The sequence below is a fragment of the Podarcis melisellensis genome (assembly GCF_964234715.1).
Source record: "Podarcis melisellensis genome assembly, chromosome: 2".
Lineage (NCBI taxonomy): Eukaryota > Metazoa > Chordata > Lepidosauria > Squamata > Lacertidae > Podarcis > Podarcis melisellensis.
The window spans coordinates 28,433,964-28,461,618 of record NC_138529.1 but is presented as its reverse complement, the minus strand read 5'-3'; the positions used below and the strand labels follow the sequence as shown (position 1 = coordinate 28,461,618).

The 27,655-nt window shown below is 40.2% G+C and overlaps 1 protein-coding gene across 2 annotated transcripts in view; it reads left to right on the top strand.

Moving 5' to 3' along the window:
* Positions 1 to 27,655, top strand: part of RPTOR (regulatory associated protein of MTOR complex 1) — a 302,464-nt gene that overhangs the window by 24,217 nt on the left and 250,592 nt on the right. For both annotated transcript variants that reach the window (XM_081899559.1, XM_081899558.1), the window contains exons 2-3: positions 7,932 to 8,034; positions 14,092 to 14,174. In XM_081899559.1, the coding sequence (XP_081755685.1) occupies positions 7,932 to 8,034; positions 14,092 to 14,174 (186 nt within the window). The remainder of the gene's footprint in view (positions 1 to 7,931; positions 8,035 to 14,091; positions 14,175 to 27,655) is intronic.

The following is a 27,655-nucleotide window of genomic DNA, read 5'->3' as shown; positions in this document are numbered from 1 at the left end:
TGTTGTTTTTTTTTTTAAAAAATAGTTATTTGCCTAAGGAGAATGTGGTTTTGTAACTACATCAAAGATAATATAGACAGATTTCTTATTTCTTGCTGAATGAGTTGCATATTGGAAGACAATCATTGGAAAAATCTCCCATGACACTCAAGTTTTCTAACCAAAAGTTATTATTGTAAACTGAGTGTCTAGACCATGTTTAGAACTAGAAATGCCTTCAGTCCTGAAGAGATTAGCCAGACCCAGCAGTAAATTAGTACGAAAAGGATTAATAGGGTGGTTATCCGTGTTACTTTTAATACATGGGCAATAAGCTCAAAAGCTTATCGATGTGTATGCTCAGGTTGAAAAACACACTTTTAAGAGGCGTGTGAAGAACTGGTAACATTTTTGTATGGTCTGAGACTATATGAGAATGGCCTCTGGTAGCCCTTTAAAAAAGGCTATTCATATTCCTTCCTATTCATAGTGTTTTTCTGGTAGTTCCCTGGTACAGATCACTTAGTTGAGAAGGTTGCCACTCTTAAGGACCAGTAGGCAGCTCTTGAATTTTGAGAAAGTGTCATGGATACTAGTCACAGAATGGCTCACAGGGACCAGTGGTACAACACAAAATTAGAGAGAATACAGTCAGATAAAATCGCTCAGATTCAGAAGGAGGTAGACTCCACCGTGGGAGCAGGGCCAGGGCGGGAGAGTGCTAGAGTTCTGTCTGGTCCTGTTATATGGGATCAATTCCAATCTGTTACCTCCGAGGATGTGGACAGGCTGCTTGGACGAGTGAAACCGACCACCTGTCTCCTTGATCCTTGCCCATCCTGGCTGATAAAAGCGAGCCGGGAAGCGCTGGGCGATGGGCTCTGCGGGGTGGTGAATGCTTCCCTCTGTGAGGGAGCCTTCCCAGACCCGCTGAAAGAGGCGGTCATTAAACCGCTTCTTAAAAAAACATCTTTAGACCCGGCCAATTTGGCCAACTATCGCCCAGTCTCAAATCTGCCATTCTTGGGCAAGGTGATTGAGCGGGTGGTTGCTGAACAACTCCAAGCACGCCTGGAGGAAACGGACCATTTGGATCCCTTCCAATCGGGATTCAGGCCTCACCATGGGACTGAAACTGCCTTGGTCGCGCTGGTTGATGATCTCCGGCGGGCTAGGGACAAAGGTGAGAGCTGTTTCCTAGTTCTGCTGGATCTCTCAGCGGCCTTTGACACCATCGACCATAACATCCTTCTGGACCGTCTAGAGGGGCTGGGAGCTGGGGGCACTGTCATACAGTGGTTCCGCTCCTTCCTCCTGGGCCGTGTCCAGAAAGTGGTGGTGGGGGGTGAGTGTTCAGACCCCTGGGCTCTCACTTGTGGGGTGCCTCAGGGTTCTGTCCTCTCCCCCATGCTTTTTAATATCTATATGAAGCCGCTGGGAAAGATCATCAGGGGGTTTGGACTGGGTGTTCATCAATATGCAGATGACACCCAGCTCTACCTCTCCTTTAAATCAGAACCAGTGAAGGCGGTGAAGGTCCTGTGTGAGTGCCTGGAGGCGGTTGGAGGTTGGATGGCGGCTAACAGATTGAGGTTGAATCCTGACAAGACAGAAGTACTGTTTTTGGGGGACAGGAGGCGGGCAGGTGTGGAGGATTCCCTGGTCCTGAATGGGGTAACTGTGCCCCTGAAGGACCAGGTGCGCAGCCTGGGAGTCATTTTGGACTCACAGCTGTCCATGGAGGCGCAGGTTAACTCTGTGTCCAGGGCAGCTGTCTACCAGCTCCACCTGGTACGCAGGCTAAGACCCTACCTCCCCGCGGACTGTCTCGCCAGAGTGGTGCATGCTCTAGTTATCTCACGCTTGGACTACTGCAATGCGCTCTACGTGGGGCTACCTTTGAAGGTGACCCGGAAACTGCAATTAATCCAGAATGCGGCAGCTAGACTGGTGACTGGGAGTGGCCGCCGGGACCACATAACACCGGTTCTGAGAGATCTGCACTGGCTCCCAGTACGTTTCCGAGCACGATTCAAAGTGTTGGTGCTGACCTTTAAAGCCCTAAACGGCCTCGGTCCTGTATACCTGAAGGAGCATCTCCACCCCCATCGTTCAGCCCGGACACTGAGATCCAGTGCCGAGGGCCTTCTGGCGGTTCCGTCATTGCGAGAAGTGAGGCTACAGGGAACCAGACAGAGGGCCTTCTCGGTAGTGGCGCCCGCCCTGTGGAACGCCCTCCCATCAGATGTCAAAGAGATAAAGAATTACCTGACATTCAGAAAACATCTTAAGGCAGCCCTGTTCAGGGAAGTTTGTAATATGTAATGCTGTACTGTTTTTAACACTGATTGGGAGCCGCCCAGAGTGGCTGGGGAAACTCAGCCAGATGGGCGGGGTATAAATAATAAATTATTATTATTATTATTATTATTATTGCTTCTTCCCCAGACAACTTCATTTTATTGTGGGAATTCAATAGGGTCCTACTTCTTCAGTATCAGAATTTAAGCATCAAATACAATTATTTAAACAGAAAAAAGAATCTAAAAATGACATAGCTGCTAAGCACGATTTGAAACCAACATAAAACCAGTAGGGAGTAATTCAGTACAAGAATCTAAATGTATACCACTTCACTTAACCAGTGAAGAACATAAAAACAAACAAACCATTGCTTTGAATTGTGTTCATAATATCATAAAATTGTAGAGTTGGAAGGGACCCCAAGGGTCATCTGGTCAGTGGCCAACCTCTCCTTAAAAACCTCCAGTTTCTGAGAGTCCACAATGTCCCAAGGGAGTCTGTTCCACTGTTGAACAGCTCTTTACTGTCAGAAAGTTCTTCCTGATGTTTAGTCTCCTTTCTTTTAACTTGAATCCATTGGTCTTAGCCTTCACTGCAGGAGAAAACCAGCTTGCTCCATCTTCCATGTGACAGCACTTCAGATATCTGAAGATGGCTATTATATCTCCTCCGAGTCTCCTCTTTTCCAGGCTAAACATACCCACTCCCTCAACTGTTCCCCATAAGGCTTGGTCTCCAGACCCTTACTCATCTTTGTTCAGAAATGGGTGAGCACTTGGTGTCTGTTCTCTGCTTTTCTCCCTGTACCATGGTCTGGCTTCCTGTCATCTTCTGTGTGCAAGCAGCATAAGAGTTGAGCTAGTTGGGGCAGAATTTAATTCAAGACTATAGCATTTCGTTCTGCTTTACACTACCACGTGCATTCCCATAGGGCTAAATGCCTGTACATAACATAGTTCACATTTATGTGTGTTAAGATAGAATCAGACTTTGTCCAATTTTTCTTTTTCTCTGTTGCACAATAAAGCTTCTAAACTGAAATACCTGTTAACTGTGAAACTGCTTTCTCCCCTTTCCTAAGGGCTGTTCATTCCTCTGGGAATTCCTGTAAAGTGCTGATAGAAGGAACTGCTTCAGAAATCATGAAGCTTCCTCCTGCATCCTAGAAAGCATTACTTTAACCCCATGATAACATAAAATGAGGCAATGTGAAACATGCATAACGTCCATGATAGCAATGCATTTTGATCAACAATTTGCCTTGGGATGTAGCCCCCGTGCTGACGTGTTTTGCAGCAAGCTTTTTGGATGTAGGGAGAGGGAGGAGATAGTAGAGACTGCAGGGTTTTTACTCTAAAAATACATGGGATTCTCCCTGTTTGGTCCCTCCAATTCTTTCTTCATACAGTCTCTCTACTGTGTGCTCCAGTTTCTAGCTTTCTCTATAAATTATACATTTGTATGGCTTCAGCTTTGCTGAAAGTTTTTTTCCTGCTCTGAATCTTAATGAGCACCCCAGGGATGTGGAGATCCAGGTGGCTTTCCTCTAGAAAGGCATGGGAATGCTGAGTACTATTTATGTAAATATTTGTGAGAGGAGGTCCCTTATATATGCCACTTTAAAATAAGGAATTGCGGTAAACAACAATCAAGGAATGATGCCATCCCAGAAATAAGTTTTGGGCTACTTTAGAGTGTTATTAATGATTGATCTTTGATTTTTTTCCTCCCGCTCCTTGCCCTGGATATATCAGAATGCATGTATTTGATCCAAACTTTCTTCTGTTGCCATTGAATTAGCAGGCCTAGGCAAGACAGAGATGTGAAGCCAACTGGCAGTTCTTGACTAGACACTACAAATCTTGCTTTATTATATAATAAAGCCCATTTTAATCGCTTTTCATCTTCATAATTAAAACACTTAATGCCCGTAGTACAAATATATAGAAGAAAGGATAGCATCCAATAAATGTTCTCTATATTTAATATCTTATCACAGTGCAAACAGAATAAACTTTATAATTTTATGCATTCTTTTTCCAAAGAGAAAGGAACTACCATAGTATCCATGCAACCTGTTGTACCTCCATGTATGTTTTATGAATGGATGCAAATGCTCATATCTGATTCTGCTTTTGGGTCACATGTTTGAACAAATGGAGTTATACAAATCTATGGTAAGACTGCATTTGGAACATTGTGTACAGTTCTGGTCACCTCACCTCAAATTGTAAATTGTAGAACTGGAAAAGGTTCTGAAAAGCACAATAAGAAGAATCAAGGGATGTGGAGCAAGTCTCTTTCAAGGGAAGGTTACAGGCTGTGACCATTTTAGGCACATTGAATTGACATGTGATCGTCCATGCACAGGTCTTTTTGGACCCGGAACAGGGCAGATAGGGGGCAGTAATGGGGTTTAATGTGCTTATGCACGCTCCATTGCGGCTTGCGGGGGCTGGGGATGGAACCCCCGTGTGAAATGTTCGCTGCCCATACAACATTTGGAGCTTTTCCCTTTAGTGAAAATGCAAGAGGTGACATGATAAAGGTGTATAGGATTATGCATGGCATGGGGAAAGTCAGTAATATAAAGTTTTGTTTCTTCTCTTCTAACAGCAGTACTTGGGGATGTCCAGTGAAGCTGAATGTTAGAAAATTCAGGACAGACAAAATAAAGTATTTCTGTACACAGCTTGTGGTTAAAATGTAATTTGTTCTCACAAGAGGTGCAGATTGCTTTGACAGAGGACTAGACCAATTCATGGAAGATAAGCTTGCCCATGTCTATTAGCCACAATGGCAACATTCTACCTCTGGTGTCAGAGGTAGCATGCCTCTGATTACCAGTTGCTGAGGTTCACACCCATCCTGTTTGCTCTTGGGTCCTCTGCTTCCTATGTGGACACTGTGAAAGCAGAGCGTTGGACTAGATCAGGCATAGGCAAACTCGGCCCTCCAGATATTTTTTGAGACTACAATTCCCATCATCCCTGACCACTGGCCCTGTTAGCTAGGGATGATGGGAGTTGTAGTCCCAAAACATCTGGAGGGCCAAGTTTTCCTATGTCTGGAATAGATGGACCTTTGGCTTCATCTTGTATTCTTATGGCGGTAGTTTATTCAGCAAAGTTTTATCACACTGGAAAAATCTAAGGAGATAGGATTGACAATTGAATTTCCTTGGTGTTCTAAAATTAGTAAAATATCCACTTTTTTGTATTCTGTATTTTATAATGGTCTTGTTCCTCAGGCTGTAATGTTACTGTTTTATTGCATGTGTTACATCATATCTAGACTGACCGCAGTAGACCTTCCCGGCAGAAACTGTTACGGTACTTGCCTTTGGTCCCTGGTGGCATCATTTAATCACACCTTTCTTGTTGGGTTTTTATTATGAAATTATGAAATGCTTTATTCCTTTTCAGCTTTTTTTGTTACACTTTATTGCTTTGGAGTTCTGTAATTCAACTCTGAGACTGTTACTGAGTCAGGTACTTTGTCTTCAGTAGCTTGAGGTTTCTTGCTCAGAGGCTGTGTTTAAAAGAAGGTGAAATGTCTGGTTTGTGGAATTTCAGGCTGTATCAGCACTGAACTTGTATTATTTGTCTTTGTTCATGCTTCTTACAAAAGATTCATCATGTAACTTCTGCTTTTTGTCTGCATGTATTGAATTAGGCCAAAGTCCCTGTGCAATTCTTTGGCCATAGTTTTCTTGTCAGTGTCCTATATATATATATATATATGTCTGCGTGTGATTATTGTATGCTCCTGTGAGACTGGAATAGCCAAGATGTGTAATGAACAGGAAAGAGTGGGGAGAAGAGGCTGTTATAATAGTGGACTGAGACAACATGAGCCTAAGGGCATCATTAACTCTTATCATACACCACTGTAATAGAGTCCCACAGCTATTATTAGATAGCTACAAATTGAAGTGGTATAGTTTGGCCCCTGTACAGTGTGGGAGTTCTTAAAGTATAATATTTTGGAGAGCATGCAATTACCCAGTCTTGCAGTAAGAATATTGCGCAGATATTATTTACCACAAGCCATGTAGTATGCTTAGAATCAAATTCCTTTCTTCAGTGATAACATGTATGGTGAAACTGTGTCTTGTGATCTACCTGCAATATATGAGCTTTATTTTAAGAGATCCAAAACACATTTAAGGCTCTTTTTGTTTATCTGGCTTCCTGAGTGGTCACTTAAGGCAAGGCATGCTATGTTGCATTATTGATTTGCGAATCTTGAATAATGTGTTTCCATTACTTTTTAATAAAGCATTTCTGTTGGACTCTGCCTAATCCATGAAGTTTGGCAGAGATCCACTGGCAATCAGTCTTCAGTGGAACTGCACTAAGGGCTTTAGAAACAGCAGCTTTAGGAATTTAAGACACATATGCAGCCCCAGGATGTGTTTTCTGAACAAAAGATAACCTGAGGCGGATTTCCCTAATCAAGAAACAGATTTGGAGATCAATACATGAATGTTTAGGGTGCAACCTTGTATTTAATAGTTCCTTAGTATAATTAGAAATAGGGTCAGTCAGCAATTTGCCACAAACAACATTTGACTTTTCTCTAAAACCATGTAGAAATAGGTTTCAGCAAAAATGTTGCAATTAAATTTTAAAAATTTATTGTAAACATTTTATGCCACCTTTTCCCTAATTTGTACGTTTCAGAATGGTAGGACCAGCTTTTCCAATAAGTCCACAAAACAAATCAGCAAACCAAGCAAAAATTTGTGCTGGTGTACCCACCCATGTTTGTTATTTGTGCACATCAGTGGCCTGAAAGAAGCAGCTTTCTTTTACTTATAAAAGATTTCTTACCTATACAGCTGGAAATTGTTTTTTCTTGCCAAAGGTTACCAGGCAAGTGCCTGTTTTTAAATACTTTGTACAGATACGAGCACAAGCACTTTGAGAGTGCATTTGGGGGGTTTGGGGCTATGGTGCAGAAGGCTATCCATACTTTTTGCTAACTTGTCTAATAAATTAATTTGGTTGTTATAGATGCTATAGCAGAACCGAGAAGCTTTTGTCTGCATATTAATCACAGCAATCATTGCACAGATGGAATTTCCCATTGGAGAATGGGAACACATTTTCATGCTAAATGTTGGACTCAGTTTCCTACAGTGACTGCAAACGAAATGTCTACTTATTGTTTGACAAGCAGGTGGCTTCTTTCCATGTGCAGGCCGTTAAACTTGCTTAAATTCAGAGACAGAATTGCAGTAGAAATACCCTCTACCAGTTGTTGCTTAGAACAGAGATTAATGGCCAGAACCTTTCATTTTGGAAGCTTAAGCAATTACATTACCTGCTAATATTCTTTCAGAGGGCTATCCTACATGATGAAAAAAAATTGCAGTAAAGATGCCTTTATCTTCTCTTGTTAGTATTTGTAGATATATACATGAGTTTTTAGGCCGTGTATGCTACAGCACTGCACTTCAACTGTTGGGTCAGGACTTACTAGTGGATCGTGGCCTGATCTGATGTGGGTCACAACAGCAGCAGTACCACCATGCAAATATATGGTAAAACAGTAAGAAACTGGTCCCCAAATGTATGCTTGGTCTGAAAAAGCTAAAGGATTGTCTTAAACAATGTACTGATCATCTCTCTTTCTTTTTTCAGATGAAGACGGTTAGTGTTGCCTTAGTGTTGTGTCTAAATGTCGGAGTGGACCCCCCTGATGTGGTGAAGACAACTCCATGTGCCCGTCTTGAGTGCTGGATAGGTGAGTCCGTTTGAATATTATTTGTTTAGTCTTTTAACCAGCCCTGTCTTGAGACTGGAGGCAGGTAACAACACATTAAACACAAATCCTGTGTTAAAATGCAGATTAAAGCAGGTTGATTTACTAAAGGCCACACTACCTCCTCCTGGCAGCTTAATTTTAAGCCACTGAAATTCAGCCCTAGTGTAAAACGGCTTATCTGTCTGAAAGAGATTCAGCCTCAGGCTAGCTTTGCAGGGGAGGATTGTGGAGCAGATACCAAGAACACTTCTCTGCATGGCCACTGCTATTTGTGTGATGCCAGAAACATGCTGCTCATAGTTGATCTATTCTAGAGGCACATGGGCCGCAACACCTTTTGGGGGCCACTTTGAATATCCTGTTATGAATAGTGTGTGATTAGTTGTACATTATAGTCCCTCTGTTGTGTATGTCCCTGGATATAACCAGAGTTAATGTATGGAAGTTTTGATACCTGCAAGGATTTGGGTGTAATAGTATGCATTTTGCATTTCATTGTTTACTAAAAGAGGTTTCATAATGCACATTAGATATAGGTCACCAAAAACCTCAAGCCAAATTATTTTCTTACAGTTTTACATTGTGATTTTTGACTGGTGAGAGGACATATTGACATGGCCGAGTGACTGGACCTTGGGGGGCAATAATTCTCAAACTGAAATGTCTGTTGAAGAAATTGCACCACCATAATTCTTTCCTTTCTTTTTGTATTAGTCCACCTCATTTTCCTGGTATCTTAATTGAGACTGGGCATTAATTCTTGTTTGCTGACAAATAGACCCTAACCGTAATTGAACAGGGGTGCTTTGTGTATGTAAATGTTTCATTAAAGCAGCAGCTCCTTGCCAGAACTTCAGTTTAGTTCAAATGTCACAAAGCATGGGTTCTGACAAGGATCCCAGTAATTTTGATAAATTGAATTTGGTGGAGAGAGGGAGAGATAAAACTTTCTGTGCACTGCTGTTGTCTAAATGACAATTTAATGTCATTTATAATGTCACATATTCAGTATGAATGCAGTCTGTCCCCACACACATCAGGTATTTCCCAGTGCGCGTGATTTGTATGCATAATTAACCTGTTCTGTGTGGATTTCTGGCTTTCTTAAGAGCATGTATTCTAATAGACAAACAAAATCTAGGAAATGCTGGATTGCTCCAAAATTTTGGAATATTGCAGTAAGTGGAAAGGTCTTGTCTGAAATGAACAAAAAGCCAGAGGCATTCATATTGGTATTGTCTGGGTATTTTCTTACCCTATAAAAGAGCTGCAACATCAGGTTTAATTGCTAAGAAGACAGAAGGTTTTACAAAGTGACTTCAGCATTTACTGCAGAGCTGTTAACCAAGACTTATGTTTGCATGCATGTTCAGTTATGTGAAGATAAGTATGGATGATTTCTCCTTGTATTATAACAGTCGTGGTGTAATGCTAGTATTTGGGATGCTACAACAACTGTGTATTTTATTTTATTTCTTAGAAATAAGTGCACTGAGTATAGGAAATAATTGTGAGGAGTCATGCTTTTCCATTTGACTCAGCATGCTGGCATTCCCAACTAGCTGAGAAGACATCACACTTTTATAATCATTTCTTGTCTGCATTTTGTACTGGGGTACTCTCCACTTGCTTGCTCAGTCTGATTTGTAAGTAGCAGAGGACCAGGAAAACCCAGGCATGATTTTTCCAATGTCCAGGAGAGCCTGAACATGTTTTGCTCCAATCTGCTGCTTACTGGCCAGAGCAGCAGAGATCTACAGAAATATTTAGGATTTCCTGCTGTAGCGCTGCTAAAAAGATGGAAGTATTGAAAGAAATAACTCTTTGCATCTCCTTCCCCACACATGCAGCACAGCAAGCCACTGAAAGATGAATAGTGAGAAGTGATACAGCCTTTCCCCCTGAACTCTGTGTTCTAGACCCTTCTGCATATTGAGTAACTGGGAGGTAGAAGGAAGGAAGGGGCTTTGCATCCCTGCAGTGAAACAATGTAGGAATTGAGCATTCCCTGTTTTGTCACCTGGTACCACTGTCTGTGATATTTATATACGTGAGCCCCACACAATTTATACTTTTTAAAAAACACAGTGGTATTTTAATAGCCACTAAGTAATGTTTTTGCACTCTTCTCCTTTTGCTGTGCCTTAAATCTGTCTCCCTGGGATTAAAACTGGAGTGAACAAAATGCAGTTATGTTTTGAAGGTTGAGTGAAGAATAGGTGTGCATATATTCTGTAATTTGCCTTGAATGAGCTTTGAAACACTAGTACATTCATTTTTGAGAAGATACGGTTGTTAGGTGTACTGCTTTCACTCCAGATAATAGACAGTGTTTCTGTAATATTTCCTATCTTCTCTTAGAAAAATGACACCTGTCTCTTATTTTGGTTTTGCTTTATGACCTGGCATTAAATGTCACAATAAGTGTGTAGAAAATGTCATTAAGAAAGATGAATGCCCTGTAGCATTCAAAGGGGAGAAAATCTGTTTATAGCAGTAGTGTAAATGAGTTGAATACTGAATAGAAGCAATGTAATTCAACTGAAATCTCTCTGTTTATACACTGCCTAATGGAGGCAGTGCATCAAAACAAGGCAGGAAATGTGACATGGTTTGTTACAGTCCCTAGAAATGGACTAACTGTAAAATAATACTGTTCTTTCCCCCTAAATGTGACCCGAATGCCACAATGCATCATTAAGAGTTAATTTTAGCAAAAGGGAAAACAGCAATCCCAGGACAGTTACTTCTCCACTGTGTCTGGAAACCATGCCAGCCAGTAATAATGATGTATAGGTAAAAGAGATGCGGGTGGCGCTGTGGTCTAAACCACTGAGCCTCTTGGACTTGCCGATCAGAAGGTTGGTGGTTCAAATCGCCATGACGGAGTGAGCTGCTGTTGCTGTGTCCCAGCTCCTACCAACCTACCAGTTTGAAAGCACGCCAGTGTGAGTAGATAAATAGGTACCACTGTGGCGGGAAGGTAAACAACGTTTCCGTGCACTCTGGCCTCTGTCACAATGTTCTGTTGCACCAGAAGCTGTTTAGTCATGCTGGCCACATGACCTGGAAAGCTGTCTGTAGACAAACGCCACCTCCCTCGGCCTGAAAGGGAAATGAGCGCCGCAACCCAATAGTCACCTTTGACTGGACTTAACCATCCAGGGGTCTTTACCTTTACCTTTAAAGATGTATGACTAAATACTTGATGAAGATAGCATTTCATGTCTGGGTAACAGCAGATACAATGCATTTATTATTTCAGTACAATAAAATTGATGGTAAAGGAATCCTGTATAACCAGAACACGTGTTCTGAGGCTAACAAGAACTAGCTTTTCCATTGGAGCCTTGGAGGTTCTGGCCCTTCTTAAGCAGCTGCTCTTTTGAGTAGCCATGGCAAGAACTACACAACAGCTGTCTATTTTTTTATTTATTATCCCCTTCATTTTCCTTTTGATTTTGCCAGTGCCACTGTTTTCTATTTCTCCAATCTTTTCAGTCATTTGTCTGAAGTGAGCTCTTACCACTACTTTTCTTTGCTATTGGTGCTTTTGCTGGATCCTTCCTGGGCATTTTAGTGGGTCTGAAAGGATGCATGAGAAAACATCAGAGTTAAGCAACTGGAAGATGTGCTTGATAATCACTTCTGGGTCACCTTGGAGGTCTACTACAAGGGCATAGAGCAGGCTATTCCAACATTTTGATTCTGAAGTTGTGACCCGAGAAACAGTGTTCCATAGTGCAACTTGCTTATCTAGACAAAACGCCAACTGCCTGAAAGTATTTGCCTCTTGATGAGAGTCACAGCTGTCCTCTGAGGTAAGTTTAGACTGGTCAGAGTTCACTCCATGAATTTAGAAACCATCTTGGTGATTGGGATATACAGTATTAAACTGTATTAAGCTACTACATTTATGGATGAAAAATGTTTTCATGAAGAATGAGATTGGCTCAGCTGAGCATTGTGTTGATTGTGTAGTTTACTGATTTGGGTGTTCTCTTTGTGTCAAGTCCAAAGCCAGCTTTAAAAGCATTGACTAATAGATTTCAGAAAGCAAGAATTCGTTATAGTATTTTTTTGTAAAAAAAATTGAATAGGGAATATGTCTAACCCATTCTTAGTTCTTTTCACCTTAGAGCTATTGCTTCACCAGTCGATACTAGAGTTATTCTTTTTGTCCATAGTGTCAGGTGGGTTCCATTAAGCATGCAAATGTTCCTTTGGCATTCCACAAGGACATGATTCTTCCCTGGGTGGACTTGCACTGTAACTCATTAGTTTCTCTTTGCATGCATTTTTTACAAATTAATCTGGGTGCTTCAGGGAGTAATTTGGAAATGACCCAGTTTTTCAGCCCTAGCTTTGCCAAAAGCATGGTACTGTATTGGAAGGATGCTTTTAGCTCGGTTCTTAAAGAATGAGAAGGGCCTTCTGAGGAAGATACAGGCAGTTAAGTGGGGAGATGTAAGCTTTTGTCTGAATTGTGTATTCTGAGTGTCAGGAGACAAAAATGCTAGCATACCCATCTTCTGCTTAAAAATGGGTGAGAACTTTTCATGTTGGTTTTTAGTGTTGTGGGGCAATATTCTTCTCCCCCAAATGGGGAAGCCTGTTCCTTTAATATAGGTACAGCTAGGGCTCAACACATGAGTGAATGTAAGCAGCTGAATTCCCTTTGGCTTACATTAGCAACATCTGGAAATGACTGTATCTGTTGTCTCATTGGCAATTGGTGGTGCTGGCTGAGGCTGATGCAAGTTGGGAGTTAACAGCATCTGGAGGGCAACAAGTTGATTGCAGAATTCTGAGGAATTGCTATTACTGGAAATCATTACTTCCTCCCCAGCTTCAGCAGTTTTTTCTCCATAACTGTGTTGAGAACTTCTTTTTGTGAGTGTTCCTTTATTGAAAAGTGGGATCCATAAATGTTCAGAATACTAAATTCTACCCTGATACTCAATTCTGTGTTTGAACGGCACTAGCCTTGATTACAACTGACCACTTACTTCTCCAGAAACCTCTGTTTTGATAAAAGATGAGCAGAGCAGCAGAAGGGATTACTTTTTCTTTGTGTGTCTTTTGGAATATTTTGATTTGGTCTTGGAAAAGCATTTGCCATTTACCTATCTGTTCTTTCCTTATTTTGAAAATAAATAAATCAGGTACTAGAATAAAAATGCTAATCACTTCTCATGCCTATCAAAATCCTGATGTTCTGAAGCTGTAGTGCTGAAATATAATTTCCTATATCTCACTGCACTAAACCCTGATTGTTAGAGAACCTCAAATACAGCTTTTTAAAAGTTTTAAGCGGAGAGCACTGCTGTGTGATGATGGGCATTAGCTTTTTATCTGTGAAAAATCCTCTATTTGAGCTGAGCTCGATGGAAATTAAGGAGATAGCCACCTTGATAACTTTATGCTTACCATGGGAAGACAGCTATGACCTGCTGGTCTGGATTGTGGAGATATCTCTCTCTCTCTCTCTCTCTCTCTCTCTCTCTCTCTCTCTCTCTCTCTCTCTCTCACACACACACACACACACACACACACACACACACGTTGTTGCTGTCTAATAACAGTACCACGAAAAATATACTACATGGCCACATCATAATCTCATTTCACAGAAATCACTTAGAAGGTACCTGCACATTTTACCCCGTAACTTCCTTTCTAGGGGGGCTATATACTAGTTTTTGCTTAAGTAAGCTTCCATGGGTGCCATGGCACCTTGCTGGGTTGATTACCTCTGTTTTAAGGTAGCAGTCCTCAGTTGGCTGGGACAGGGCAAGACTGGTGGAAATGCTAAGCATGTTAGTGTCTCTGCACCAAGCTCCAGAATTTATGCAAGTTGCCTGGTTTGCTACGTTACATCCTTGGAGATTGCACAAGGTTGGTGCAAAGTAACGTTGTGGGCTATAATCTGTATTCAAATACCCTTCCCTCTATACACATTTGGCTGAAGTAGAAATTATGTGAATATTCTTGAGGAACTGATCAACAGTCTTATGACTCTTTTATGTGTTTTAGATCCTCTGTCAATGGGGCCACAGAAAGCTTTGGAAACTATTGGTGCAAATCTGCAGAAACAGTATGAAAACTGGCAACCAAGGGTAAGTATGATTTTTGTGTTAGAGAGGAGTTCTATGCCTCCTTTTTTCCAATCAACTGTGTGTACTACTTGTACTACATGAAAAAACCCTCGTTTCAGCTTGGAGTATGGAACATCCCTTACATAACTTAATGACTTGCCAATATTCATAACTTGTCTGTCCATTCGTGTGGATAGAACCTTGCAAGTTCTCAAAAGCTATTAGGCTTTGGTTGGGTGAATTTACTTTGAAACAGGAATAATTTTCAGTCAAGATTTTTATACTGCCATTTGTATTCAACATGGCTCCCATTGATATAACTTTCTGAGTAGTTGGAATTAAGTAGTTGGAGTAGTTGGAATTGGAGTAGTTAATTTCTGTGTAGGTTGGGGTCTTTTCTGCACCATCAGTTTTTTGGTGAATTTCTGCAATCTTGACTGGCTCAACTATGCTGTTTATGACTGTTAGACTTTAGATTTATGGTATGGTAATTGCCAGAAACAGGGATTACACTAGCTTCTTTCCATGGAAGTGGCAATTTGTGTAAAGCCCCCACGGCTTTGGAAGTTTTAATTATGGTAGCAAAACCATGCTCAGTGAGCTTAAAATTGTTGTACCCGTGTGGGCACCTGCTACTTACAAACGTCTTCTCATATGGAAAGATTGTCACCCAGTTCCATTTTTTGGTTGTTGTGCTCCATAAACATTCTGTGTCTGAAGCTGGCACATTCCATTTCTGTACGAAATAATAATTTCAAGTAATTATGTTCATAAATATTCAGGGGGCACAGTCACTCTTTAAGTACAGTGGTACGTGTTATGTAAACTTAATTCGTTCCGGAGGTCTGGTTACGAACTTAATTCGTTCCGTCCTTAACCTGAAACTGTTCTTAACCTGAAGCAGCACTTTAGCTAATGGGGCCTCCTGCTGCTGCCGCGCCGCTGGAGCACAATTTCTGTTCCCATCTTGAAGCAAAGTTCTTAACCTGAGGTACTATTTCTGGGTTAGCAGAGTCTGTAACCTGAAGTGTATGTAACCCGAGGTATCACTGTCTTGTGACCACATATTGGGGATGGAAGATGTGAGCAGACTTCACATGCTCTGTCTATATCATTTTTCTGGCTTTGGTACATTTTGAAGATTCTTGATACATTGGTGACTTAAATTCAAAATCTTTAGGTTACTTAATTCTGAATCCTGCAGACTGAGCTCATTGATTTTAAATGTACATGCATGGGTTCAAACTACTCTCACCATGCTGGTGTGCGTGTCTGTTGTGTGTGAGTGAACGTCCTGGTGAAAGTACCTGCAAGCTTGGAGCAAAAACTCCTTTGCACAATTAAGACGACACAATAGTTTCTGTATATGGAATGTGTGCTGTGCTTTATCACACATAGTGATGGTTCAGGTACAAGGCTACAGTAGCTATGAGAACTGATGTACACAATGGTCCCAAGGATCATCAATCCTTTGATCACCCTTGTAACCTGAGTTCCATCTGGGAACCCTGTTGGGCATAAAACTGGAGTATGTCTTTGGCTCTTTTCTTTTATCTCCTTTGTGTGTGCCAGTTCATGACTTCTTGGTTTGAGGAGCCATGAAAGTATGGTTTGTAACCCATGACCAAATGGGATTAAACTGTTAAATATAGTTTGCTCAAATCAGGAAAATGAATAGGGCATCTCCATGTGTGAGGAAGGCTAAAGGATTGTGTGAGAGTTAGGTTCAATCCAGGCTTGTGAATACAATGCCAAACTATGGTTTGATGTTGCTTCTGAACCCTTGGTTTAGGTTTAAAGCCATTTTACTGTTGAACCTAATTTCGTGTGTATATTCTAGATGTTTCCACATGCTTTGTGTGTTTTTCTGTGAGTTGCGTAAGATTTGGTAGACTATTTTTCTTTTAAAAATCTTTATGAAACAAATGTAACAAGAAAATATTCAAAAAAATAACTACAAGAAAAATATACAATAATAAAAAGGGGGAAATCTTATCTGTAATCTCACAAACCTTTCAAACTCCAAGGCTCTTTTTTATTCCTCCATTTTTCACCTTCAGTATTCTGATCAGTAACTGTGTTTTGGATTTCACATGCATTGTTGATTGTCAAGAGAACTCTTGTGTTTCTATTCTGTTGCACTTACAGTATTATTGTCACATGTGCAAATACAGATAGCAATCTTCTCTGCCTGAAATCTTGATCACTGGACAGCTGTAGGGTATGCTCCAGAATTTTGAAAATCTTCTTAGTATTCTTTTCCTTTCCCAAGCAGGGAGCTCGGATGAGAACTAGCTTGTCCTGGCTATAGCAATACCTTTAGGTAAATTTATTCCTAGTCATTCTACTTTCAAGTGAAATTGGTTACACAGAGACAGGTGGCTGTTTCATCATTAATTTATTTGTTCCCGTATAATTTATAAAATCAATAAGGATAATAAATTGCCACAGCAAACATTTTCTTTGGTAACATGAGCTCAGAGTAGAGAGAGGCAGCATCTCTTTCTGAGCAGTTCAGAATAAAATCTTTGTTGAAGCTGATTAGTTATCAGAACAGATTTAAATATGGATTTAATATCCTTCTGATGGTATGAATATTAAAGCGTGGGATGTGAATTGCTTCAGAAGCGTGCTAAAGTCGGGAGAGAGAGCTACGGGCATTAGCTTTGCATATAACTTGGCTTCTCTAGTTGAAAAGGATCTTGTGTAGCAGGGTTGACAGTACTTTGACCACAGCCTGGTGAGGAATGAGGGCTCTCTTTGACCATGCATTGACTTCAGAGAATCTCAACACAACAGGGATGAAACCCTGTCCTTACCATGCCCTTTCTAGCCTAGATCTGGGAAGGAAAGTAGGAACTTGGTTACATAGTTTTCCCAGACTATGAGTGTTTGAGGACCGGGACATTTGCAGGGAAACCAAAATGCTTGTTTACAAAGCTATTGTACTACCAACCTTACTGTATGCTTGTGAAACATGGACCACCTATACAGTGGTACCTTGGGTTAAGAACTTAATTCGATCCAGAGGTCCATTCTTAACTTGAAACTGTTCTTAACCTGAGGTACCACTTTAGCTAATGGAGCCTCCCACCGCCGCTGCGCGATTTCTGTTCTCATCCTGAAGCAAAGTTCTTAAACCGAGATACTATTTCTGGGTTAGCGGAGTCTGTAACCTGAGGCATTTGTAACCTGAAGCATCTGTAACCTGAGGTACCACTGTAAATACCATCTACAACTCCTTGAAAGATTCCATCAACAGTGTCTCCAAAATTTTTTACACATCACTTGGAAAGACAGGTGAACTAATACCAGTGTACTGGAAGAAGCAAAGATCACCAGCGTTGAAGCAATGATTCTTCAACATCAGCTTCGTTGGACTGGTCATGTTGTGCGGATGCCTGATTATCATCTTCCAAAGCAACTACGCTATTCTGAACTTAAAAATGGAAAGCGTAATGTTGGTGGTCAACAAAAGAGGTTTAAAGACTGTCTCAAGGCAAATCTTTAAAAATGTAGTATAAACACCCACAATTGGGAAACACTTGCCTGCTAGCAGTACAATTGGAGAACAGCTTTACCAAAGGTGTTATATGGGCTTTGAAGACACTCAAACTCAGGACACAAGACAGAAAGAGGAAGAAGTAACTCAGTGTGTTGTTGCTAGTAAGACTACACCCCTCCTGCTTGAGGAAGGGTCACAGTTGCTGGGGAGCACAAATTTTGGGTAGCTTCCAAGGGTAAATTTGCATGTGTCGTGTTCTGAGCCCTCTCAGTGGCTGCTGTCTTGTTACTGTAATTAAATCTTCATATTAAGGAGATCCTGAGCAAAGAACCACTCTGTATCTGAACTTAGGAGAGAACGTTATCGGGATAACTAAGGAATCTGCAAATTAAATTTGCATTATATTGGCATGATTATGTACATTTGCTTGTTTCTTTTCTGCTGCTGATTTAGAATTAAATCCTGTGTTTAGGGAGCAGTGACTTATGCTTCCATTGGCACCTGAATCAGTTTCTAGCAGTTTTAAATTTAAATAATTACAGGATTGGCATCTGGGGCCAACCACCTAATTGTTTATTAAGAATAGTTATGTCCTGCCTTTCCAACAGAATGCTGCTCAAGACAGCTAACAATAAAAACAAGCTCATCAAAATACAAGCTGAAATAAAAGCATGAAAAATAACCTTAAAAATAAGCGCCAAGAAAATAAACAGCACAAGTCCAAGTTGTACCACAGCAAGACTCTATGGCTGCCTATAGCATGCTTTCTAAAATCTTTGCTGTCTCCTCTGTGTCTGTCTTCCATTTGTGGATGTAAATACAGTAGTGACACCAGATGATTTTTCCAAGATATTTATCAGTTGTCCTGCCAACAGAAAGAAAATTGAACAAAGGAGATTAATCTTTCCGAGGTGTGAAGTTAATAAATGTTATATTAAAAAGTCAGCATAAAGGCATAGCAGCATTTTTCTGATATTCTGCTGACCAAGTATGCATTTTGTTAGAATAAAACCCAAAATCTAAAGAAGCTACAGGAAATTTAGTGTGTTTATTAACAAAATGTGTTTGTTAACAAAATCAACAAGCTGAACTAATATGTTTTCTTTTGAAGAGATTAAAAATGGACTGCCCTATAAGTGAAATCTTCAACTGTATCAAACAGTTCACCTATTTTGATACTCAAAAGTACAGTGGTACCTTGGGTTAAGAACTTAATTCATTGTGGAGGTCTGTTCTTAACCTGAAACTGTTCTTAACCTGAAGTACCACTTTAGCTAATGGGGCCTTCCGCTGCTGCCATGCCACTGCCGCACGATTTCTGTTCTCATCCTGAAGCAAAGTTCTTAACCCGAAGTACTATTTCTGGGTTAGCGGAGTCTGTAATCTGAAGTGTAGTAACCTGAAGCGCCTGTAACCCGAGGTACCACTGTAGTGCCTTTAGGGAGGACAAAAATATTCCCCCATTAGTTGCTATTTTAGCAGCATTTTATTTAAAACCAGGTCAGTTAACTCCTGCAAATAATAGTTTGTGGGATCATGTGGTGAGGATATAGGAGGCGCCATACATTCAGGTTTGCCTGCGTGGTAGTGACACATGGCCAATTGAGAGCAAGAGCAATGCTTCTTGAATCAGCATCACATTCCCTTTTGTCCCCCTTTGTAGCACCCCCCCCCAATCACAGGTTGGATGCCTTTTGCTGCTACTGAAATGTTTTGCAAAAGGTACCCTGTTTTAGTTAAGTCCTAGTTAATTCTTCATACTGGCATTTCCATCTTTCAGCATGACAACTTGTTTACTGTAATTGCTTTGAAATTGTTCAGTTATGGCTCAGTTTTGGATTCTTTAATTTTTTGAGGGTTCTTTTTATTTATCTGTATTTTAAGCATAAGAAATAACCACTCTTCACAGTTCTTATCATTTTCTGATGGCTTCCCCCCCCCCCCAAGAAATAAAAGAACAAGATGCGCCACTATATTATTAGTTTCTGTTTTGATGAGTTTGGAAAGTTGCTCTAGGCTGCAGTCTCATACATACTTCCCTGGAAGTGCACCCCACTGAACTCGGCGGGGCATACTTTTGAGTAGACATGTGTGAGATTGTGTTATAGTGATAAAAAAGGAAAGCAGAACTGAATAAGCCACTTTTTGCATAAGAAGATAAACCATAATAAAATGTTGGTTTCTTCAGTTTTGAAAGGCTCTTGTTGGGTATAATGGAAGTATTGAAGATAAAAGGAAAGGGTTGCTACCTTCTAACTTCCACTCAAATTATTTCTGTCCAGATACAGCAGACCTGGCAATTTCTGCTGGCATATTTGGACAAATATATAGCTAGGAAACGTGATTTCTGTAAATACCTTTGTTGTAAGATTGTTGATTTCCTTAGTGGTAACATCTACGAGAGCATGAAAGGCCACAATGGTTTTTACGAGTAAAATTGCAATGATACCACATTACTGCACATACTGATGAGTCATGCAGTTTCTCGTATCCATGCTACGTGCCATTCCAGAGCCCTTCTCTTTTCAGCAGTAACAAGAATAATGAATCCCGTGGAACGCAGCCTATTGGCTGGCTGACATGAGGCTTTAACACAGCATGTGGAACCTAAGGTATAGTAAAACCTCAGGGCACAACGAAAACAAACGAGTCTCTCTGCTGTTTAATGACAGAGCCCATGGAATTGGGGGAAGAGGGTGGGTTGGGGAGGGGAGTTGGCTTCGGGTAGCAGCAGGTACTCTGCGTGTGGGCAGACCTCATGCTGCCTTGTATAGTTTGTACAAAACATGAGGCAATTACCGAGCTCAGATGTTTTGTGTGCAAGATACTTGGTTCGTAGCGGTAAATCACTGCCCTTTGAAACATTGCAAAGCTGAACACGTACTACTTGATTGCATTCAGCCAGCTTTTGAGTTTTTCCTGCAGTAATAAAGAGAGGTTGCTGGGCTATCTGCAATAAAACAATAGGAGAATGATTGAATCTCCTAGATCTTTGCTGTAAATACTAATAGACCTACTTTGGTTGTGATTCCCCCCACCCCCACCGCCCCCAGACACTTGCTTAAATGGTCAATAAGGCTGAAGAGAACCACATGCCAGGGCACTGAAATAACCAGCCTAGGGACAGAGCTTAGAAATAGTTTATCATGAATGCATGACAAGTATTGATTATTGGAAAATTGCTACTGAGTGTATGAGCTTCGTTGGAATAATTATCCAATAAGATGTGGAGTAATGAGGCTTCAGCGTTTAATGCAATCTTGCTTATAGGATTTGTTCAGTAAACACATTAGTTGAAATATCTTCTTGGGTAAGTGCAAAGATTTTAGGAAGTAATTTTGGAGGGAATCTGAGAAACAATGTTGACAGTTTCCAAAACCAACTCTGCTCCATGCTTGAATGGTATGCCCCTTTAGTTTGTAACTACTTACACGTTTTCTAAAAATTAAATATTTTTTCATGTTGCACATCTATATAAATTCTTGTGCTGCAAGGGTGAAAAACGCTTCAACCTGTTTCATCTGCAGAATCATGCAGTTAAGTAAGCCATTTCATGCAAGGCTCAAATTAATATTGTTTATTGGGAAGCAGGTATAGAGGCTTACAAAGTTCAAACAAATTAGAGTTCTGCAATCAAGCATGAGAAATATTTCTGTGTGACACAACACACAAATATGAGAGACTATTTAGGAATACTAGTTGCCACGAAGGGGCACTAATATCTGATAATCTTGGTTGAGAAGTTGTATACAGTGGTACCTTGGTTCTGAAACTTAATCCGTTCCGAAAGTCTGTTCCAAAACCAAAGCGTTCCAAAACCAAGGCATACTTTCCCATAGAAAGTAATGCAAAGCAGATTAATCCATTACAGACTTTTAAAAACAACCCCTAAAACAGCAAATTAACATGAATTTTACTATCTAACGAGACTATTGATCCATAAAATGAAAGCAATAATCAATGCACTGTACTATAAAATGAATAAGACAGTATTGTAGTTGATAAAAATTAAAATTACTTTTTTTTCTTACCTGCACTGATGATAGTCATTGGTTGGATGGGGGGCTTTTGCCCATTTCCACAGTCACACAATCAATCAATCAATCATAAAACAAAGAACAACCCACAGTCACAAAAACGGAAAAGCCACACAAACAAAAATGCAAAAAATAGCAAAAACAAAAGACCAAACATAAGCTCCAAATATCACCTCAGAACACTGCAGTCGGAAATGGAAGGCTTTGATTACAATGGGGGGGGGGTGCAAATTAGCAGTGCAACAGTGAAAACGGAAGGAAGAAGGCTTTGATTACAATGGGGGGACACAAATTAGCAGTGCAGCAGTGAAAACGGAAGCTCAGGAGCACGTTCAGCTTCTGAAGCAAAGTTTGCAAACCGGACACTGACTTCTGGGTTTGCAGTGTTCGAGTTCCAAGTTGTTCGGGAACTAAGCTGTACGAAAACCGAGGTACCACTGTATCCTCATTCCTGGGCAAAAGCCTTTAGAATTGGGAAATGTGCAAATAGGCTGAAATCTGTTCCTCAGAACTAGCTACTTTTATGTCTGAGCAATGGAAATGCAATTGTAAGTAAAGGCCTAAAGCTATGTGACTTTACACTACCATCAAAGAAGCCCACGTATTACTGGACTGTGCTTGACCTTACTATATTTTGAGAGGTCTCTTTGTTTTGGTATTTCACATGCCTCACTGTATTTACCTGAATTTTTTGTTTGATCTAAAGAACACTGAAAGGTCATAGGGACATAATTTTAAATAAGGTAGAGAGGACCCATGTGGCTTCAGGGTATTAATTGTGGTAGAGAGCATAGCTTACTTTTTTCATTAGCAGTATGACATCTAGAGGTCAAGCAAAGTGCTGAAGTATTTTATGAAACTACTTTTGGTATTGCACTGTTTTTGTGTTCAGGTATGTTTAATATGGAGGATTATGCAGCTCTGTCTACAGAAGATTGATTTGAGGAACAATTTGCAAGAGGAGGAAGCTAGTCTAGTTTAAACTTAATGGGAGTAAATTACTATCGAAAGAGAAGATTGCCAAAGATAAAATAATAATAATAGGAAGTAGATTGGTTTTAATTTATGAAAACTTTCAATGTCCATTTAACAATTTTCTCATAAGAGTCAACAAAATTATTAGCAAACAAGGTTGAAGAGGAATCATCTTTTGATTATATGAAACCATCAGTCAGGACTGACAGATTCAAAGCAGGTGGATCAATGAGATGACAATACAGTATTTTTCTAGCTATGCTGTACAATATAATATTAATTTAAGCCAGGATGCAGCTCCAGCTCCTATTTGAATGAGGCTCAGCCTTGTAAATGTATGGTAGTAACTAATGAAGCCCCATGTTTAAGAGGCATTGCTTGTTTTTAGGCCAGCTAAAAGCAGGTATGTATGGTTGTACTTGAGCATGAACATAAAATATAGAATTGTATATTTGGGGGTTGTACTTGAGCACTAACATAAAATATAGAATTGTCTTGAGCATTCAGTGGAGTCTAAGAGCACATACCCCTGGTTCAATCCTAGCCATCTTCAGGTAGAACTGGGAAAGAAGCCTGACTGTAACCCCCAAGTACCAATGTCATTCTGTGTAGACAATACGGACAAAGATGGAACCAGTAGTCTTAATATAAGGCAGTTTCCTGTCTTCCCTGACATCCATTTTGACACCTTTATCCAAGATTACAATATATTGTAGTACAATATATTCTACTAGATTGTAATTGTAGCATTACAATATATTTTACATTTTGTCTCTCTCCCTCTTCTTTGAAATGAGTGCAGAGGTTGCTCAGGGGTTCACACTTTGAATAATTTTGTTCTCCATATACGTAGTTTTTTTTTTGCTCTGATCTCAGCCTTCGAGTTAGGTATCTGATTGCATTGTGTTTTATGTCTTTCCAGTCTCCCTTAAAAGTGGATGGATAGATTGAGGTGTAGCACGTCCTTGAAATGCAGAATATTGTACACACACCAATTTACATTTCAGCATTTCTGTGTTATTTGAGATAAACTGTTTCAACATCTTCTGCATTTTAGAGGCCAGGGCTTCCAGGTGGACTCTGGTCCTATTATTTCTTTCATAGAAATAAACCACTAGTCAACAGAGGCTGTTGATGAAGCTTTATTTTTGGCTTTTGCCAGTTTCGGTGAAGTCCATTCCAAGTCTGCCTTGTTCCTATAATAAATATTTTTTGGATGCAGTCTTAATCCATTAGCATCTGTTGTATATATTTGCTGCTTGTTTCACTGGACTGTGGATTGTATTCATTGACCAGATGATGAACATAGCAGTCCGCTACAGCAAGGCAAACATTCATGTGCATTATATATAAATACTTCTATGTTTGCAGCCTTCTGGTAGTACTGTAGTCTTTTAAATCCTGTATACTTGGAAGTTCCATTGAAGTGGGGCCTACTCTTAGATAAAATTTTGGTTTACCCAGTTTGCTTTTTGGGTAAATTGATACAAATTTTGTGTATTCACCGTTGCCTCATTAATGTGGGGAAATAGACTCTTGCTCTTGTCCCTCTAAATGCTAGAATAACCAAATGTCACAAATAATGAATAAAATAACATATCTTAATTCTAATAGATTAAGCTCTTTTTTGCATCAACATATTTTTGTCAGTGCTGTTGTAAATTGTCTGTACACAGCAGTTTGATTACGTTTTCTGAAAACCATTATGTGTCTGAGGAATTGAGACACTGATTTATCTGAGGAACTGGGAACTTGCTGATTTATTTCCCGTATTGCAACAGTGTAATCGTTTACAAAAGTGTGAAAACAATTCTCACTCCCGTATGCCCCTCCATCTGTAAACAGTCTAGTGCAATAAGAGAGGATGCTTTAGAAGGCATCCACGGGTCACCTGAGTCTCTTTTTCATGAAAGGTACTCCTGGAGCAATGGAGTCACATGGGAAATGAAGCACAGGAGCTGCTTGGTACAGTTGTGCTTTTACATGCCAGTGTTTCATTTCCAGTATTCTGGCTTTAGAGAACACCAGCATTTTCTCTGCAGCCAGTTGGAATTGAGTTACAGTGCCTTGTTCCAAAAAACGTTAGCTCCTCCTTCCATATTTTGGCAGTTTTAGCATGGAACCGTCAACAAAAGCTTCCCTGCTTTAGATCTTTCCCAGGGTCATTGACAGGGAGCCAAATATCATCCCTGACTCTAGTTGTAATGGTTACTTCCTGGCTTCCTTTTCCCCTGGACTCTGAGCTTTCGCCTAGTTCGTGTTGTTTATGTATTTGTGACAAACTGCAAATGAGGTCGTGTAGCCAAAGGCAAAATTGTAGGCTGGATGGCACACAGTTTACATAATTCAGAATCTGGTGTGAAGTACTTTGCAGCATATGCTCATTAAATTTGTATGAAATTAGTCCCGTCCCCCCCTGCTTTTGGTTGATGATTTCACCCACCTCCAATTTCATTTTAACTCCTCATTATCCAGAATATTTTAACTGAATGATTCTATATAAATTCACTAATAGCAGGACTGGCCCACCCATGAGGCAAGGTGAGGCGACTGCCTTAGGTGGCAGGTTCCAAAATGACTTGGCCCACCCTGACTAATAGGTTTAAATATCTCTCTAGCTTTAGCAATCTCCCTTGTTCCTACCTGTCTTGCCTTTGAATGACACAGTGGATGTTCTCACTGATCTAACACTGATCCTAGAACATTCCCAATTCTCCCTAGTTTGATTGTTTCTATTTTATAAGAGTATTTTTAGGATACTTCTAAGGGCATAGCCCTTACAAAGACTACAGTGATGGCAGTATGTCTTTCTGAATATAGGTCAGGTTAATTTTCCACATTCTGGTTTCTGCCATTACTAGACCGATTCAGTTCTCCACCCCAGAATCTGTAGCAAGATCCTGGGAAGTGCTTCATACAAAGGGTTGTTCTGATGTCTTGAAGCGTGTGGAGCAAGATGATAAAGATTACTGTGACCATTCTTTACATCCCTGGTGCCCTGAAGCAACAGTTGAAAAGCTGTACCGCTCCAGAATTTTCCCAAAGAACTTTTGAATCTGATTCCAGTGGTGGTAGTTAACCCAAGCACTGACCAGGAAGGTAATTCCCAGGTCTGCAGTGGCGACAAGGTGTTGTTAATCTAGCATGTGAATGAATGGTGCACAGCAGACCACAGGATGTACTGAAGACCTACGTATTAATGTAAATGATGAATGGCTGGGCAACTTTTCTTTTGGAGACACTATAGGGATTTTGTCCCTCTTTTAATAAACTGAAACTGTATTCAGAAGTTGAATTTCCCTCTGGCAATGGAAAAAGTTTGAGACCTATTTATTACAAAGATTATCTAGCAGCTCCAAGAGCAAAGATTTAAAAATATCCTTAGTTTGTGATTTTATAACTAGGCTTGGAATATATGCGCCAGCTTCTTGTTTGTCAGGGCTGACAGTGTGTGTATGTGTGAGTGGGTGGGTGACTAAATTAAGTGAACAGAACTTTAGTTTTTTTTGAAATTCACTCCTTGTTTTTGGTTCAGCAGTTTCTAGAGTTCTTCATTTGTTTCTTTAGAACCGGAAAATATTATGGGGCATTTCATTATTTTATTGCTAATTGTTATAATGCAGTTGAGCAATCAGATTTCCTTTTTGTTAAGGTGGCCTGAACAATTTTAAAAATTAAGCAGCAGCAGTAAAATTTTGTGTGGCTCATAATTATATTGGTTAGTTACTTGTCTTTTATTTGCTAGCTTTTAAAGCATTGAAATAGCTGCTATTGGTGGTTATGGGCATTTAGAATGGCAAAAAAGCAGGGGCTCCTAAAAATCTGTGCAAGATCTTATCAATAATAAAGGAGGGTTAGGCTTTTAAAAAATACTTGGCACTACGGAAGTGGGCTTTGAGATTGATGTTTCCTTGTTGGAGACAATTCAAAGTTGAACACACAACTATGCTACTAAGTATTCTTCTTCTTCTTTGGCAATCAGTTGTAGCCGAGTAATATTGTCTTCCGCAAACACGTTTTTAACAATGAGTCCATAAGTGACTGTGGAGGCCAATTCTGGATCCACACTTCCTTCCACAGTGGGGACATCATAGCTTGCATTTTGCACCACCACCATCTTAATTGTATACTACCTTTTTCTGGTAAACCATGCTTAAGATGACTCACAACATCACAATGGTTGCATAATTCAAGAGGGGTGCAAGACACAACAAAATGTAAATAGTCATGGTAGGCTAATGAAAACATCTACTTCAGGTGGCGCAATGGGTCAGTGTATCTGGCTGCTAACCAGAAGGTTTGTGGTTCACATCGTCCACCCAAGAATGGTTCTGGTGTGAGCAGGATCTTTTCATTGCAGGGGTTTGGACTTGACGATCCTCAAGGTCCCATCTCTACAATTTATATTAATAAATAAACAACAAAGTTAAACAATTCATAATGCGATACAACAATAAAAATGCAAAACCATAATCCAGATAGTAACAAAATAATGCATCTCTAAAACTAGATTTTAACTGTAGCAGCAACCCCTGAACAATACGCCCCCACCCCTGGTAGTCACCCTGCTGTCGCGTCAGACACACACACTCGTAAATCTTTAGGATTGTTACATCATCTGAATGTGTGGCTTGACCTATTTTCAGATATAGGTTTCATGCTGCCACTGCAAAGTATGTAGAAAGGGAACTGACTGTCCAGAGCTGAAAAGCCAATCCCATCTGTGCCTTGGTTTGTTCTATGGTGTGGTGCTGGCTACTTTTAAGTGGTAGACGTCATATCCTTGATTTTGGAGGAGGGTGGCTAAAAATAAGTGTTTCAGAATAAATAATTTTGATTAGAATTTTTATAAAGTGTTGCATCCAATAGTGTTTGAATGTATTTTGATTCAGAGAAGACTTGCAGTAGTGGAACAGGGCTCCCTAATAGGGTCATATATCTTGGGTGTGTGTGTGTAAAATGGCCTTAGAAAGGATAGCATGCTA